The sequence below is a fragment of the Solanum tuberosum genome, unplaced genomic scaffold (genome assembly GCF_000226075.1).
Source record: "Solanum tuberosum cultivar DM 1-3 516 R44 unplaced genomic scaffold, SolTub_3.0 scf00400, whole genome shotgun sequence".
NCBI lineage: Eukaryota > Viridiplantae > Streptophyta > Magnoliopsida > Solanales > Solanaceae > Solanum > Solanum tuberosum.
Genome location: NW_006239330.1, coordinates 256,280 through 273,887, shown reverse-complemented (window position 1 = coordinate 273,887; position 17,608 = coordinate 256,280). Strand labels below are relative to the sequence as shown.

At 33.4% G+C, this 17,608-nt stretch overlaps 4 protein-coding genes across 5 annotated transcripts in view; 1 reads left to right on the top strand and 3 right to left on the bottom strand.

Annotated features, from left to right (window-relative positions):
• Nucleotides 1-669: 669 nt before the first annotated feature.
• On the bottom strand, nucleotides 670-1,451 carry LOC102602569 (uncharacterized protein PAM68-like). Its single transcript, XM_006362600.2, has one exon. The coding sequence runs from the start codon at nucleotides 1,321-1,323 to the stop codon at nucleotides 775-777; it is 549 nt and encodes a 182-aa protein (XP_006362662.1). The 5' UTR covers nucleotides 1,324-1,451; the 3' UTR covers nucleotides 670-774.
• A 3,178-nt stretch (nucleotides 1,452-4,629) lies between these two features.
• Nucleotides 4,630-6,016, top strand: LOC102602235 (protein crooked neck). The gene is given in 2 exon segments (XM_006362599.2): nucleotides 4,630-5,888; nucleotides 5,891-6,016. Coding segments are annotated over 2 exon segments (1,278 nt in total). The 5' UTR covers nucleotides 4,630-4,657; the 3' UTR covers nucleotides 5,938-6,016.
• A 1,153-nt stretch (nucleotides 6,017-7,169) lies between these two features.
• Nucleotides 7,170-10,753, bottom strand: LOC102579271 (DUF21 domain-containing protein At5g52790). Its single transcript, XM_006362615.2, has 13 exons — nucleotides 10,538-10,753; nucleotides 10,296-10,372; nucleotides 10,021-10,104; nucleotides 9,813-9,926; nucleotides 9,505-9,591; nucleotides 9,171-9,310; nucleotides 8,986-9,073; nucleotides 8,798-8,871; nucleotides 8,345-8,535; nucleotides 8,167-8,222; nucleotides 8,013-8,059; nucleotides 7,653-7,923; nucleotides 7,170-7,520 (listed from the first exon to the last, which is right to left on the bottom strand). The coding sequence occupies exons 1-13, from the start codon at nucleotides 10,716-10,718 to the stop codon at nucleotides 7,476-7,478; spliced, it is 1,455 nt and encodes a 484-aa protein (XP_006362677.1). The 5' UTR covers nucleotides 10,719-10,753; the 3' UTR covers nucleotides 7,170-7,475.
• Nucleotides 10,754-15,877: 5,124 nt separating this feature from the next.
• Nucleotides 15,878-17,608, bottom strand: part of LOC102601899 (uncharacterized protein At3g49140-like) — a 10,714-nt gene continuing 8,983 nt past the window's right edge. For both annotated transcript variants that reach the window (XM_006362598.2, XM_015303106.1), the window contains exon 10: nucleotides 15,878-16,202. In XM_006362598.2, coding sequence (XP_006362660.1) covers nucleotides 16,098-16,202 — 105 coding nt within the window. In that variant the 3' untranslated portion in view covers nucleotides 15,878-16,097. The remainder of the gene's footprint in view (nucleotides 16,203-17,608) is intronic.

The following is a 17,608-nucleotide window of genomic DNA, read 5'->3' as shown; positions in this document are numbered from 1 at the left end:
TATTTGATTCTTAAAATTTTGGTTAATAATTAAAATTTCATGTCAACAAATTTTAATAAAAAAAATAATAAAATAGATTGAGTGACTTTCTGTGCAAATAAATCATAGTTGAGTGACTTTTGAATTGAAAATGAAAGTTGAGTAATTTTCTGTGAAAAGAATTGATAGTTGAGTAACCATCAAAGTTATTAACTCAATAAATAATATTCTGACAACAGTTGGATCTGGACATCAAAGTAATTGAGTGGCAGAAACCAATTCAGTATACTATGAACCGTAATACTGATGAATATTGCTAGGGAAATCCAGGAGAGACAGTGTACTTACTATCTTGACTTATTTTTAAACCAAACGACCCCTTAATTTTCTATTAGAGGAGAAATTTATAAATTTAATCAACTACTTCCTCCGTTTCACAAAGAGTGGCCTAGTTTGATTTGACACGGAGTTAAAAAAAATAAAGAAGATTTTTGAATCTTGTGGCCCTAAATTAAAGTTATGTCAAATGTACAAAATTGCCCTTTAATCTTGTGGTCTTAAATATGTCACGTGAAAAGTTAAAAGTAAAATGTTACCAAAAAAGGAAAGAGATCACTCTTTTTAAAACAAACTAAAAAGGAAAGGGGATCATTCTTTTCTAAACAGAGGGAGTATATGATAACCAATGCCTAATTTTCTGTCAATCACTTATCCAATAAACAACAACCAACAGAAAAAAACTGGATTAAATTACTCCTATTCAATTAAGGAAAAATAATCAGTAGTTTACATTTCTTAATTGATCCACCTATTTTCTTCTTCTTCATCAGCACCATCTTCAGCCCACATATCAACCCAATTCTTCTGTGCTTCTTCCAGCCCAATAAACGACCCTTGTTTTTCCGGATCCCAACTGGCTGACAAAGTCCCATAAGCAGCTCCAAGTGCTGAAGCCCCAAATGTGATAAACGTCGTCAAAAATGGCAACCAAATTGGCAGATCCAACAATTTCTGCTGCTTTATAATATCGAAAATCTGCAGCAAAATCACACCGCCGATCAACGGAGCTCCGACGTAAAACAGAATCCTTCCAATAATCCTTTCCCATATCTCCGTCGGGATTTTCTCGTCGTTATCGTTATTGTTCCTTCTGTTCCCTTTTTTTGAAATTTCAGGTTTTCCATTGCCGAAGCCTTTTGCTTCGGCATTCAATTTCCATGTGGTTCGTTGGAGATTTGGAATTCTGTTTATTTTTTTATGAAAATGGATTGGGAATTTTTGATTCAATGGAAATGAGTTTGTAATGGAGAGATTTGGGATTTGAAGGCATATGAGAGTTTCCATATGAGCTAATTAATTTTGTTCATGGAGTTTGTGTTACTTTGTAAATGAGTAGTAGTGTAGTAGTCTTATCCAAATACATGAATGGTTGTGCCTAAATCTTTACTTTCTTTCATTGACATTTTCAAGATATTTTTTTTTAATATATATAGTGTATATACATTATATATTAAGTATACGTGTAGAATTATAATGCATTTGATATTTTTTTCTACTCTAACTATCTCTATCGGGGAAGTGCACAAATACTCGTTTTTTTATATTGTGATAGACTATTATCTTTCCATAGATTATTTACAAAAAGTGTCACATTGTCATATTTGAAGCTTCATAACTTTAGACGTTCGTGTTTGAAAGTGTAGTCTTTGTGAAGGCCAAACATAAGGCTTTTTCGTCTAATGATTAGTATGAATTGCTAAAGGCAAAAGCCTAGACATTTTTTTATTGAGGTGCATGCAAAATATAGTTTAACTTTCAATCATATATAATTGAAATACATGTAAAAAATGCATTGAAATTTCTGACACGAGTGTCTAAACAAAACTTAGTAATTTATTCATAGAATTTCAACAATTCATCACACAATTTAAAACTAAAAAATACACCGTAAATAATACTCAAATTTAAAATATATCATTAAGAACAATTACAAGCATCAAACACTACAACTCTAACAAGTTATTATTAATAACCTTTCGATTTTTTTAACAATGCACATTAGTCATGTATTTATTACTGAACTGCATGTAAAAATGGGCTGAAATTTCTAGGGATAAGAGTCTGAAAAATACCTCAACTTTGGGTCGGATTTGTTGTTGCGATACTAAACTTTCATGAGGACCTATTACCTCCCTAGACTATTTAATACCATATTTTAAACATATATATTTGCCCATGTGGACATAAAAAAATAATGCAAAATTATAAATAGTAATGTGTCCACGTGGGCATATATATACCTTTAAAATACACTATTAAATAGTTCAGGGGGTAAAAAATACGGTATTAAATAGGTCTAGGGAAGGTAATAGGTCCTTATGAAAGTTTAGTATCGCAACAGCAAATCCAACCAAAGTTGGGATATTTTTCAAACAGTTATCCCAAATTTCTATCATGTGAGTGTGAAAATTTTCGGGGAAACTAAGCAAATACCTCATAAATGTAAAATAATTATAAATATATACCCATTTACATTCATACTCCACTAAATAAATACACTATATACCCCAACTAATTTCGCTTAACTAATACTAAATCAGTATCATATATTATGGGGGATTTTTTTGCATGTAGCCACTTAAAAATAGCTTAACTATGCTCTATAGATATAGTTTGCTAATTATGATTCGTAGTTACATGTTAGAGAGAGGAGATAGGCAAGCGAGATTGGGAGAGGGAGGAGAGAGGCGAGCGTGAGACGGCAGGGAGTGGAGAGAGGCGAATTATATATGTATATCTGTCAAAATAATTGTATATATGTAATTGGTATACATATATATTCGTATATATGGCGAATGAGACAGAGAGGAGAGAGGCTAGCGAGATTAGGAGAGGGAGGAAAGAGGCGAGCAAGATTGGGAGAGGGAGGAAAGAGGGGAGCGAGAGAGGGCATAGAGTGGAGAAATGGTAATTGTACTTGTATATTTGTCATATAATTGTATATTTATATGTATAATTTGTATTTGATAATGTGTATTTGTATATGTATAAAAGAGGAGAGAGGAGAGAGAGGGGAAGAGAGGAGAGAGGCGACGCAAATATAGCTAAAATTAAGTTGTGAGTCGTAATTAATTCAAACTATAGCTGTGTTAGATAATTAACTAGTATATGTTTGCTTATCCGCGCAATTTCTCTTATATTGTATTGGTATCATTAAGACTGATGATTTCACTTAATTGATATTATATCAGTATATATATATATATATTGTATTGGTATATACATATACTCTTATAGTATCATTGACTAATGAATAATTTATGAACAAGAAACCTTAATGATAGAGCCATCAAAATGGGCTTAGCCCATGGGGCCGACCCAACCCAACCTGTTATTGGGGTAGGGTTGGGATCGGATTTTTCAAGCCCATTTAAAACTAGGGCTTATAAGCCCTTGGCTCTTGAGGCTTGATCGGGTTCGGGCCGGGGTTGGCCCATGAGCCAAAACTTTTTATTTAAGGGTAACTTACAATAATCTCACTAGTATATCATCTAATTACTTAAATACACGCTATGTTGTTTATCATGAATCTTACCAGATTTTGGTACGTCCAGATATATGTCTCTCAGAATATATAGACTCAAAATTAGGTTAATTTGTTCTAGATACACTCTATCCAAGTAGATTCACATGTATCCTAGATACATAGACAAATCTCGAGCCCTCGCCTCCCTCTCATCTTGCTTGTCACTCTCTTATCTCGCTAGCGTATATGATATGCGAGATACATGCTAATTACACTAGATTTTTTGCTAGGGTTATTGTAACAACACCATTGTTTGTCATATTTGATTTGAAAATCTTCTCATTTTCTTGCTGTTATATAATTATAAGTTTGAAAAGAAAAAAAAAGAAAAAAGAAAAAAAGAATGGCTAGCCCTCCCTAGCCTTTGGCCCTTCTAGGGTTGGGTTGAGCATTTTCAGGCCCTTCCAAATGAAGGGCTGGCCCTCCTTACCTTTCAAATTCCTTGGCCCGCGAGGCTTGGGATACATATATATATATATATATACTGAAAGTAAAACGATATATGTCATCATGCATATAGATATTGAGTTTGTTGGAAGCAATGTGTCACAGAAGAGATACCTGACGGGCCTCCCATTACAGATGTTCAAGATACAACACCACTCTGAAACAAGTTTCAGAACGATGAAACAAAAAATAACGATGAAATAGTTTAGGTAAATAAAAAAATAGAACCCTAAACTAATTTGATAAAATAAATTTGAGTCCTAGTTGCCTTATACTACTATATTTAATATTTATATTCTATAAAATAAAAAATAAACAAATTTAAAAACTTACCTTTTGTGTGACTTAAAGTTAAGTGATAGTGTAAAAAGAATTCCATTCACCGTGGACTACAAGTTAATTTCTAAAGGGTATAGCTAGAAATAAGGAATTATTATTGGTCCAAATTGTAAACCTTAACCGAATAGGAAAAGGATGCCTTAACCAAATAGGAGTTTTTTTTTTTACCTTAACTGAATAAGAAAAAGTTTACCTTAACCAACTAGGAAAAAACTCCTATGTGATGTTATATAAAGCCTTCTCTTATGGGAAAACATTTTTGTCACGTTTATTTCCCATCTTTTCTACAAATTCAACATTCAATTAATGGCTTCGGGTTACCTCACTCGTAAGGAAACGGAGGTAAAGGTTGCTATGGCTAGGCGGGTGAAGAACAAAACCCCAGCCCCAATCCAAATCACGGCGGAGCAAATCCTCCGAGAAGCTAGGGAGCGTCAAGAGGCAGAAATCAGACCGCCCAACCAGAAAATCACTGACCAAACAGAAGTAGCTGATTACCGTCTTCGCAAGCGAAAGGAATTTGAATCCTTAATTAGCCGTGTAGGCTGGAACAAGAATGTGTGGGTGAAATATGCTGAATGGGAAGAATCACAAAACGACTTGAAGCGTGCTCGTTCTATCTGGGAACGTGCGCTTGGAATTGATGCACTTAACCGTGACCATACCATCTGGTTGAAGTATGTCCATATGGAGATGAAGAATAAGTTTGTTAATCATGCTCGCAATCTATGGGATCGAGCTGTTATCCGTTTGCCTAGGGTTGATCAGTTGTGGTACAGGTATATTCATATGGAAGAGATGCTCGGCAATGTAACTGGTGCAAGAGGGATTTTTGAGAGGTGGATGGGGTGGATGCCGGACCAGCAAGGGTGGTTGTCTTACATTAAGTTTGAGTTAAGGTATAATGAAATAGAGAGGGCAAGAGAAATTTTTGAGAGATTGGTTCAGTGTCATCCGAAAGTTATTGCTTGGATTAGGTTTGCAAAATTTGAGATGAAGAATGGGGAGATAGGGAGGGTAAGGAATTGTTATGAGAGGGCTGTGGATAAGTTGGCAGATGACGATGAGGAAGCTGAGCAGTTGTTTGTGGCATTTGCAGAATTCGAGGAAAAGTGTAGGGAGACGGACAGAGCAAGGTGCATATATAAATTTGCACTTGATCACATACCGAAAGGGCGAGCTGAGGATTTGTTCAGCAAGTTTGTGGCATTTGAAAAGCAGTATGGTGATAGGGAAGGTATTGAGGATGTTATAGTTGGAAAAATGAGGTTTCAATATGAGGATCAAGTAAAGAAGAATCCACGTAACTATGATACGTGGTTTGATTATATCCGTCTAGAAGAGCGCATTGGAAATAAAGAGAGGATTAGAGAGGTTTATGAGAGAGCCATTGCTAATGTTCCTCCTGCTGAAGAGAAGCGGTATTGGCAGCGATACATTTACTTATGGATTAATTATGCATTATATGAAGAGCTTGATGCACAAGATATGGAAAGGGCCAAACATGTTTACAGGGAGTGTCTTAAGCTGATTCCGCATCACAAGTTCTCATTTGCAAAGATTTGGTTGTTGGCTGCCCAGTTTGAGATTCGGCAGTTAAGACTCAAGGAGGCACGACTTTTTCTTGGAGAAGCTATTGGTAGGGCTCCTAAAGACAAGATATTTAAGAAGTACATTGAAATAGAGCTGCATTTGGGGAATATAGATCGTTGCAGAAAGCTTTATGAGAAGTACTTAGAATGGTCACCTGAAAACTGCTATGCTTGGAGCAAATTCGCTGAGTTAGAGAGGTCCTTGTATGAAACAGAGAGAGCCAGAGCTGTTTTTGAGCTTGCAATTGACCAACCTGCACTGGATATTCCAGAGTTACTATGGAAGGCTTACATCGACTTTGAGATCTCTGAGGGTGAATTTGAAAGAACAAGAGCACTATATGAAAGACTTCTTAACCGCACGAAACATTTAAATATGGAAAACACTTTCGGTGAGCTACCAAAGAAACTGAAGAAGAGAAGGCAAATAGACATGGAGGATGGTCCAGCAGTCTACGAGGAGTACATAGACTATCTTTTCCCTGAAGAAATGCAGGCGAACAATCTTAACATTTTGGCTTCTGCTTATAAATGGAAGAAGCAGCGGGTTGCATCCAAGGATTAGCTAGATTTTGTATTAGCTTACTTTGTATATAGATTTTTTTACTGTTTTCTGTTAGCTCCCACAACTCTAGTTTTGGTGGAACCTAAAATTTAGTTTTGTTCAATTCGACATCACCTTTTCTTGTCAGTTTATAACGAATAATATAATTGAGGAAAGGGCAGATTTACAATTTCTAGAATAAAAGATGACTGACCTGGTATTCTATCAATATTATATTGTCTAAATGGTATGTCCAAATCTGGATAACATGGAAAACATCCATCAACTTGGTTGTGTTTTGTCATTGTAAATTATTCTTCATGATCTCTTGTAAAAAAAAATAAAAAAATTGGCCACTCTACAAGATGTGTTGCCAAGTTCTTGATTTTGTGGCTGGAAGGCCAACATAGTAGTATTAGTTTATAGGTTGCCTCTACTTATCTTAATTTAATCTAGAAAGTAAAATTAGTGGCTGTAAAATATTCAAATGACATAAAGAGTTGCATGAACAATGATTTGCAGTCTGCAGATACAGGCAATCAACACCCTAAACCTATTTAGTTTAGTTCATGCTGTGCAAATTAATACTTGTATTTTCTTTAATTGAAAGGTGATCATTGTATGGGTCAAAACCCGGCGTACGAGCTTACCCTAAATCTACTTCATTACCTTTATATTGCCATTTGATTAATTCTTTGTTATTTATCTCCTATCATTTTAATCATGTCTAATTATAATCAATTTAGCATAAACAATCTTATTGTTTGGTCATCTCAATCTGCTTGTCCTTGAGCCATGTTAACAAATTCAACTGCACAGATTTAAAGGTAAACAATCATGTTGTGCACTCAGTTTTTGGAAGGCGTTTAAAAGAAAATGTATTTGCAAACTTGAAATTGAAAAGGTATCATCCATGATGTTGCATAAAATATCCTCTTCTTCCTCACATGCATCTCTAAATTAAATTCATCCAGAATACCCTCAAGTACTAAAGTCCGTGTTTGTCCAACTTCTCATAAGATTTCAGAGAAACCTGAAACAGATTTAAATTTTAGTTAATGTTAAGGTACTCATGAATCTTTTAGAGAGTTTAGCTTCTATACAGTGACATTATATAAAAGATTTTTTTATACCGTCAGATCACTTAAATGATAACTACAAGTACCTGATCATTAGATGATGGAGAGCTGCGTGAAAATCTGCTTGGAGAATTTGTACTATTTAAGTGTGCAGGGGATAGTTTTGGCACAATATATGGCGACTGCACGTATGGTGAAACAGGTGAGCGCAACATAGGACTTTGATGTGCACTTGAATGTACTGGAGACGCTATTGGACTTTGCCACTTCGGTTTATAATTAGTAGCCCCTGTTGCCACTGCTCCTGGAGATCTTCTAGGTGAAAATATCATCGACGGAGGAATGTTGATCCTAATTCTGGACACAAAAATAGCAAATGTGTATTGTTCAATATGTAATCATGATATTCTTAATTAAGATACTGTAAACAGATATTGCTAACATACTTGTTATGAACATCAACATAGTCATCTGTCTCGTCGTATATTGGTTCCTTCCAGGAGAAAAAATAAGAGTTATTGCAGACAAATTAGCAATCGACCATCAGTTAAGAAAAAGCAAAAATAAACTTACATAACCAACATGAATTATTAATTTTACCTGCAGAAGTTGTTCAAGGACATCTTCCATTGTAATGATACCAATTGCTTCTTCTCCTAAAATTAAAGATCATTCCAATTTATTACTAGTTAATTTTACCTGCAGAATTTGTCGGACTACACTGGGTATGTTGTAACATGAAATAAGTAAGTTAGTTGTACTAATATATATAACGTACCCTTTTCAAATGCATGAAGCTGTTGAATTGGACTGGCCGGAAGGATATTTATCTTGATTATATCGTGTTTAGCAGTGGCATTTTCTGCAGTTTCCTTAGTGATCCTTCTACTCTTTACCACTACAGCCATATGGCTGTGGCCTTTCTCAAACTGATTAAGAAGATCATATAATGGTAACGAATCTGGGACTCTGCAGGAGATCAAATAAAGATTAAGTCAACTTTCCGTTTCACTGTGGACTGACTTTTATTTCAACTATTTTCGGGTTGAATTCTCAAGTGATTTTCTGAGATAATAACTATTAGTTAATTGACTATATGAGAAATCAGCTCGACTATTTTCTTATAAGTCATGACTCATGTCTAAGCAAAATCAACCCCTGACATTGGAACAGCTAGAGTACATTATTGAAAAAGAGTATCAAATAATGCAAGAAGTAAATAGTATCGTACTTTGGTATACTCCTTATAGTGAGATCTTTGATTGGCACCTCATCTTCAGGACGACATTTTATCAAATTCTTCACCTAGAGGTTGTACGAATGGTAAAGAAATTGAAGAAAAGTTAAATATGTAATGAAAATGTTGCAGAGTGATAATTGAAGTAGTAGTTATAAAGTTTCTGGAAATAAAAAACTTACCAAGATCAGGCCTACAATATTTGTTGGAGTACCAGAGTATACAGGTACGCGACTATGGCCTTTGCTTATTATCAGATTCATCATCTCACTGAGAATCATCAAACATTATTTGGGTTATTATACATATAAACATGAAGTGCTAATTGAAGCTAGCTAGGAAAAATTTGGCGGAGTTAGTAGTATACTCGGTAAGTTTAGAATGAAGATCAAGGGAAAAGACTCTGGACATTGGAGTCATTGAATCTTTAACCGATTTCTGAGCTAGGTCCAATGCTCCAGCAATTATGGTTGTTTCATCGTGGCTCAACTCCCCGCCTTTCCCTGCCTGTAATCAAGAGGCGAATCCAGGATTTAAAGTTAATGATCTTATTATATGAGTACATAATTGAGTTTGAGTCGAAAGCAATGGATAAATAACTCATCTTAGATACCCCTCAGACTGCTAACCAATTTGTGGTTCAGAGCTGGTCTAGTCTTAAGAACTTAAAATCAAGAAAATTTTAGGTACAAAATACTAACCTCATTACCATGCATATTCACCAACATTTTCAGCTCTGCGCGACGTAGAAGTGCAGAGTGTCCTTTCCCCAAGAGTAAATCCAACAACTGATCAGACCAAGTGAACAAACATAAATAGTTGATCAGGACTATGCCCAAATAAACAACTTTTATATACATCGACAGTATAATGAAAGTTTTACATAGTCATGTAAAATATATCAAATAACTTGGAAAATAAGGTATACTACTTGCTACAAGAAATTAAATTTGAAAAAATAATTATTATACAGTCAGTATATATGACTTGTAAAATCGTTTCTTTATACCTTACTGATGGGGTAAGATAAAGGGAAGACAACTATGACGAGTAAACGAACCAAAGGTGCCAATCTTGCACCAATGCTCAGTCCATAGCGCGAACAGATGGACTGAGGAATAATCTGTGGGAGGCAAAAAAGTTGAAGTTTAATAATTACTCAGTTATTTAAAAGCTCAATCCTATAATTAAACAAACATAAATTCCTGAGAAATAACCTCTCCAAAGGCTAGTATGAGGGTGACTGATATTAATATAGCACCCCATGCAGGAAGTAAAGCATCTAGGAATATTGGAAGAGCCTGTTTCATGAAAATAATAAAACATTAATCAGCTCGAAAAATGGTACATCACTAGACAAAATCATTCACGAATCCAAAATTTAAATGTTGTAGGGTCTGAATCGATAGTTTAAACATTACGGGGTTTGAATTGAAACTTATATATATGTCAAACCCGTGAACTCATTATTGGATCGCGGTTAGTAACATACCTCCATAGCCATCGCGTTACATATTAGAAGGGTGCACAAGAGCAAGTGCTGATTCTTCACAATGGGCAAAATTTTCTCTGTGATCAGTTAGAAACAGAACAATTAGAACTCAAAGTGGCATCACTCACTCACTAAATTGACTTGTTAGAAACGTTTCTGACTAACTTTTCATTGGAAAGTCGCATTTTTTTTAGTAAGGACTAGCAAGTAAAAAATAATTATTGAATCGAAACAAGGATTACCCGCGTTTTTTCGATCATTTGGCTGACCCGCCTTAATAAGAATCTCAAGATCCATAAGGCTAAGAGACATGAGTCCTAGTGTTAATCCAGACATAAGTCCAGCAAAACACACAAGTGATACACAAATAATTAAGTATACCCAAAACATAGTTTCACAACATGGCACATCATTTGCAGCCATTTTTGTGTTAATTTGACAACTTTTTTTATGTTGTTTTTAACGTACAAAAGACTGGAATTTGGAACAGAACTACTACAGTTTATATAATGAGGAAAAGATGGATAAGTTAATTTTTTCTTATAAAAAATGTTGAGATGGATTAATTAATATAATAGTTGTGCAATTTTAAAATCTAATCATCTGAGATTTATATACGTGGCATTCACCCTTACCATGTAAAATGATTATTTAATCATCTAATACATTCGTTAATTGAACAAATTTGGTTAAACAAACCCACTTAAGATTTCTTAATGACTATTTGTGCGCTTTGTTATGTACCATTAAGTGCCTTAAAACTAAATTAACATAACATAAGATATCGACCCCGGGACACATCGAATCAGAGAACTTGCTAGTGCATATTGACACGGAAAACACTTCAAAATTTACTACATATATCAACTTCATTAATTCTCTACCACAAAATGCTATATTACTGGGAGGCGACTTAAGGGTAAAGTCACTAAGTTTAAATTACTCTGTAATAATCATTATTTACAACAATATTTCATTATAATGATAATGAAAGATTGAAATTGATTTTTTTATGTTATAATGTACCAATTTATAACAACATATTACCTATAACGATAACATTCATTTTTATAGCAATATATTTTATTTATTTATTGTAAAATCCCCCCCTCCCCCCCATAATTGCCTTACTCTAATATTAGTTGATTTTAGTTTACTATTTTCCATTTTTGTTACTAAACATTTACTTTCATAATAAAGAAAACACTACTAATTGATGCTTTGTTGTCATAAAGTCATATATGGAAATAGACTATTTAAGTTAACTAATAATAGGCCTAGTATTTTTGACCAAATATTTTGAAAATTTAATATGCTATACCATTTTTGACAAAGAATATTACATCAGTACATACTTTAGTAATAAAAAAAAATTGTTGAAAGGTTTGCTCACATTTATATTCCATTGGACAAAAGTTCCCGATCTTAGTAGGGTGGTTCATGGTTATAGTTAAAAAATCAAATCAAATTGCAATTTGAATTAAACCGATTTAAAAAATTACTATTTCGTGTGATTTGGTTAGGTTTTAATTTTGAAACCGATACTATTTGATTTAATTTTGATTTTACTAAAAAACCGCAAAAATAATCAAATCGAACCGAGAAATTATACTATATAAATTTTATGATTATTTATATATTATTCATGATATAAATATTTTGTTAAATTTTAATTAACTTAAGTCTTTAACTTTATCATTTTTTAGCCCATTAACTATTAAAATCCTAAGTTCAAGTCCATCAAAATGCATTACTTTAGTCTTTATCTACCATACCTCACATCAGGTAATCACACTTTCTCTAAATTGAATCACTTCGTTCGCTTAATAATAACTCTAGTATTGTATAATTGAATCCACAGTGGTTTTCCGTTGGATGTTTCATGTACTAGGTGTCTATGTCTATCAAGATGTGTATGCCCTCAACAAATTTATTACTTCAAACCAAAAAAACCAAAAAAAATTTGAACCAAACCGGTGGCTATTTTTTTCGTTTGGTTTGGTTAGGTTTGGTCTAAGAAATTTAAAAACTGACTAAATTGGTTTTGATTTTCACCAATAATCGATCCAAACTGAACCATGAACACCCATACTTATAAGGATCAAAGTTTATAAATGATGTATTAGCATGCTTTAATTTTTTATTATTGGAAAATGAATATTTTTTGAGATTTTAATGTAAACAATTTTGTAATAAAAAAAATAAAATATTTAAATTATTTTTGTGTATAATAAGCAAATAGATTTAAATGTCAAATTCTATTACTCTATCACTATAAAAATTTTAAAAATAGATATATAATTGTGTGTTATTTATACAATTATTATTTCAAATTCTATATATATGTTTTGAAATTGAGATTGTTGAAATGAATGAGCAAATTGTAGTAAGTTTTTTTCTCTTGTCAATTGAAATATTTATCTCCATTGTTTATGAATTTTCCTCCTCCACATAGTTTTTTTTTTTGTGATGGATTCGTTTTTCAGTTTTAACACTGTTGTCTAAATAAAGCTATAAGAATGAATTGTAAATAAAAAATACACATGACTGGCCATGATTTCGTTTTGCATCTTAAAATTTTAGAAGAATAATCTGCAAATAAAAATATACTCCCTCTGTCCCTAATACTTGTCTACTTTTGAATTGGCACACCTATTAAGAAATCAATAATTGACATTGTGAGTTTACCATTTTACCCTATTAATTATGAAGTGGATGAATTAAAAATTTAATATTTTCAAGAAGTTCTACCTTTTTCAAAATAATTAATTGAGGGTATAATAGGTTAAAAAATTTACCCTTTCTTGATTTGTCAAAATAAACAAGTAATTAGAGACAACTAAAAAAGAAATTATGGACAAATAATTAGGGATAGAGAAAGTATGAATTTTATAGAGATCAAAATTTAATTTTAGACCACTAATTTTGTTAAATCGCCTCTCTAAAGAGCTCACTAACTGGACACTTTTATGTCTCTGATCCATTTAACACCAATTTAATATTTTTACTCAAATTCTCATAAAGGTAAACATCCTCATTAAATTTTCTTGGTAGACGTCTTTCTCAGTTACCATTATTCGATAGTGTCATTTCTTTTAAACATTTTCCATATCATCTTTGGTACTTTCGTGGTATTTTCCTATGTGAAGATGAACAGAAGTGGACAATAATGTGAGATCATCATCCTCCCAAATAAATATTGCTCTACAGAACAACTATTCGTAAGACTATTATAATATAATCTAACTTTAAAAAAACTTTTGAAATATATGTATGTTGGAGCAGTTGACAAATAAATTAATAAATTTTAAAATACAATCATAGTATGGTTGATGCAAATAAATATGTTGGTATGCATGCATTTAATTCGTAGGGCCATGAATTTATGTAAGTTCCCTTTCTCTTATTATATATAAAAATAAAGTAATTTATAATCATATAAATTTGTAATAACTTATTTTAGATTATAAGTTCAAACTTTTTTTATTTTTTGAATTTGAACTCATGTAAATACTGCACATTAATTGAGTATTGAGAATTTGAGATAGAAAGAGTACTTTATACTTATATCGACCACAAAGAGAGGAGCATCACTATCTAGCATAAAAGTTGGTACAAATCACTATCTAGCATAAAAGTGCACAAGTTAGATCCAAAAAGTTATACTGTTTAAAAAAGAATGACTCAATTTTTTTATTAGTCTATTTAAAAAAGAATGACCCTTTTTATTTTTTTATAATATTTTAACTTCAATTTTTTACGTGACATGTTTAATGTCATAAGATTAAAGGATATTTTGGTACATTTGACATAACTTTAATTTAGAGCCACAAGATTCAAAAGTCTTTTTTTTTTCTTAAACTCCGTTCCAAGTCAAATTAGGTCATTCTTTTTTAAACGAAAGGAGTGGTATATTTTTTTTTGCAACCAGCTCGTTGGTGTCACATCTCACACGTGTCTATGTCATGCTACTTATAGTAATAATATTTACTACTATAAGCCTTAAACGGCGATAAATTAGACAAAAAAAAAAAGAGAATTATGCTTGCTCTTTTGGGGTAAAGGCTAGTCTATAAGAAAATGTCGTGTTCTCCCATTATTTACTTTCAGAGTTTTCTTGGAGTGATTCTTTAGGATGAGTGGTGTAAATTTAAGCATGAATTCATCACCATTCATATCTCTGTTGGTCTATTTTTGATAACTTGGTCATGTCATTCAAGTAATTACGATTAATTATGAAGTAAGTTGAAAGACAACAAATAACAATAATAATTACATATCTCATATAGTTCTACAAGTGGGATTTGAGAAAATACAGATGTACGTAGACCTTATTTGTAATTTGACACTCAACACGCAACGATGTATTATCAATTTACCATAAAAGAGTAAGTTGAAAGGCATATGAATAAAATTGACGAAAGTATATATGATCTAAACAAAACAGCATATTATACCAACAATCAAGAGAGTGTGCGCATTACTACCTAGGCATTAGCTTAAATTAATAGTCATTGTAGTACTTTATGTACGTAGTACTAGTAGTTAATTTCGACAACATTAATTTGGAGTTTACGAAAATGCCAGTATTTTTGGTAAATATTCCTATTTGCTTAGATCATATAAATAATAAATAGTCTCAAACACCGAAAGTCATGGTGTAAGAAACTTCCTCGAAGTTCATTTTAACATATGTTTTAATTGATTTGTATTAAACAAAAACACTCAATTAGCTTCATATATGGAGTTCTGTTATACTTCATAGCCATATATTAGCAGTGTTATGTTACGCCAATTATTAGCAGTGTTTGATGTCATGTTGATCAGGAAATGACATTATTATCACCTTTTTCCAATAATATTCGATCTCTAGGAAAACAAGTTCCTTAAGAAATGAGGAAAATGAACTGGCCAATGAAAATAGGAAAAATAAGTTTTATCAGTGACATTCCAAGTTGATTGTGTCCTCTCCACCCTCCAACACACCTCATCTTTACCCTAACCCCATAGTCCTCATCCCCATCATCCGACATCCCTACCTCCCTACCCCACCTTCATAGTATTTATACAAATGCTTTTAGGATAATAGCTTTTGCTTACCTACTGATCAATACAAGAAAATAAGAAAAAAATTCAACATTTTTCATGTCGTACCGAACACACCCTACATGAAAAATTCTTAGTTAAGCTAATTAACAGTTACTATACTACTTATTTCTGTTATGTCTGCAAAAAAGTGATGATAAAAGTAAGGCTTTCGTTTTCTAGGAGTGCAAAAGCAATGCAGCTTTTTGTTGCTAATATCTCAAAAGATGTTTCTTCGAGTCTTTACAGCTCCTATTTCAATATTCCATTTGTGTATGCATGCAATTTTTAACTCAAAACTAAAACTGTGCTTTGTAAGACGGACGGAGTAGATATAGCTGATTGCACACAGTAATCCTGATTCTTGAACACATACAAATTGAAATAAATGTACATACGATGACCCCTTTATTTCCAACGAATATATAACTGTACAACCGATCACACCTTTTGTTCCAATGAAATAAGTAAAATGTTCCGAAAGTAGTTTCACACTGTAAGGTTAAAAAGAATATTCATATTACCAAAATTGCTTCAGCATGGGATGGGAATTAAGCTGTACAAAGTCGAGTTCATATTAAAATTGAGTAATTATGACTCTTCACTGAAATAAATATGATGTAATCGATCAAACACTCACTACATGCTATGTACAATTCTGAGTCAGAAGTAGTACAACAAGATCTAGAGAATAAATAGACTTGTGTCTTCAGCTTTTCATGATTCAGCTTGCTGACTTTCTTTCTTTTGGCGCGACTTGTGGTGGATCCTGGGAAACAGAAGATCATTAAGTTGTCTTTCAGCACTATACTCCGATGAGGCCTGCAAAAAAAACATTCTATTACCTTTTCACGTACACTGGGTAAAAGAAAAATGCAGGCACACAAGAATACAATGAGTGTGTTTGGCAGGGAGGAAAATATTTTCTCGAAAATACCATGTTTGATTAGTTTTAACATTTTGGAAATGTGTTGGCCTGGCTAAATGGGCTGGATCAAGACTGGACTTGGAACAGGTTAATGGACCAGGTGCAATGCTGATCTGTTCCATTAGCTGAAGCAGGACTACTGGAAGGAATAGAAGTCCAATGAACACTAGAAGACTAGAAGAATCAGAAGACCGAGGAAGTTGGTAAAAGATCAGAGGTGAACTCCATCAAAACAAGTGGATAAAGGAGTGTTGAACAGGAAGGTATAAATAAAGAACTCTTTCACAGAAGAAGATAAGGCACTCACACAACAAGCAACGACAGAACTCAACCAAATAAGCAAGAGCTATTGAGAACTCAAGTTTTGACTTATTTTTCAAATGCAGCCTCTGATACAAAGAACCGGATTGAAGAACTTGCTCAGGCTTAGGAGTCTATGCAACTGTCAGGTCTAAAGGATTGAAGAACTTGTCTCAGGCTTAGGAGTCTATGCAACTGTCAGGTCTAAAGGATTGAAGAACTTGTCTCAGGCTTAGGAGTCTATGCAACTGTCAGGTCTAAAGGATTGAAGAACTTGTCTCAGGCTTAGGAGTCTATGCAACTGTCAGGTCTAAAGGATTGAAGAACTTGTCTCAGGCTTAGGAGTCTATGCAACTGTCAGGTCTAAAGGATTGAAGAACTTGTCTCAGGCTTAGGAGTCTATGCAACTGTCAGGTCTAAAGGATTGAAGAACTTGTCTCAGGCTTAGGAGTCTATAAATTCTCGTATTAGGGTGATTATCGAGTTGTATCTTTTCAGCTTTCCTAGAAGCAATTGTTTAGGAATAAACAGAATTAGAAGTTGGATTTCAAGTTGGGATAACTTGAAAAACGAAGTAACTATCTGCGAAGATTATTGCTTTGGGGATTAGAGTTAGTTCCTAGCTGCAACTCTTGTAATTTAAATTATGTTAAGGCTCATTGATTTAGTGGATTTGGGTCAAATCCTACAAAGGTGCAGGTTGTGGTTTTTCGCCTCTATGAGTTGGGTGTTTTCACGTTAAAACGCCGTCTTTACTTCACTGCAATTATTAGACTAATAAATAGATAGAAGAAACGTGTAAAGTAACAGGGATTATAGCTTAAGCGAAAATTAGGCATAACTCACATGAGTTATTAGGATGTGCACAATATCAAGGAGGGAAGCCATTTTCCGTTTACTCTCCCACGTCATTTCCAACTGATGGTTTCAGCCCACCCTCATCCAAAGCCCCCCCCCCTCCACCAACCCCCCACTCCCCCACACCCCCCCCCCCAATTCA

Excerpts from the sequence above, each read along its gene's own strand:
- LOC102602569 (XM_006362600.2), bottom strand. The coding sequence starts at position 1,323 with ATGGAAACTCTCATATGCCTTCAAATCCCAAATCTCTCCATTACAAAC.
- LOC102579271 (XM_006362615.2), bottom strand. The coding sequence starts at position 10,718 with ATGGCTGCAAATGATGTGCCATGTTGTGAAACTATGTTTTGGGTATAC. Across the intron at positions 9,074-9,170 it reads CTTCATTCTAAACTTACCGA|TGAGATGATGAATCTGATAA; the intron begins GTATACTACTAA and ends GATGATTCTCAG. Across the intron at positions 7,924-8,012 it reads TATGTTGATGTTCATAACAA|AATTAGGATCAACATTCCTC; the intron begins GTATGTTAGCAA and ends TTTTGTGTCCAG.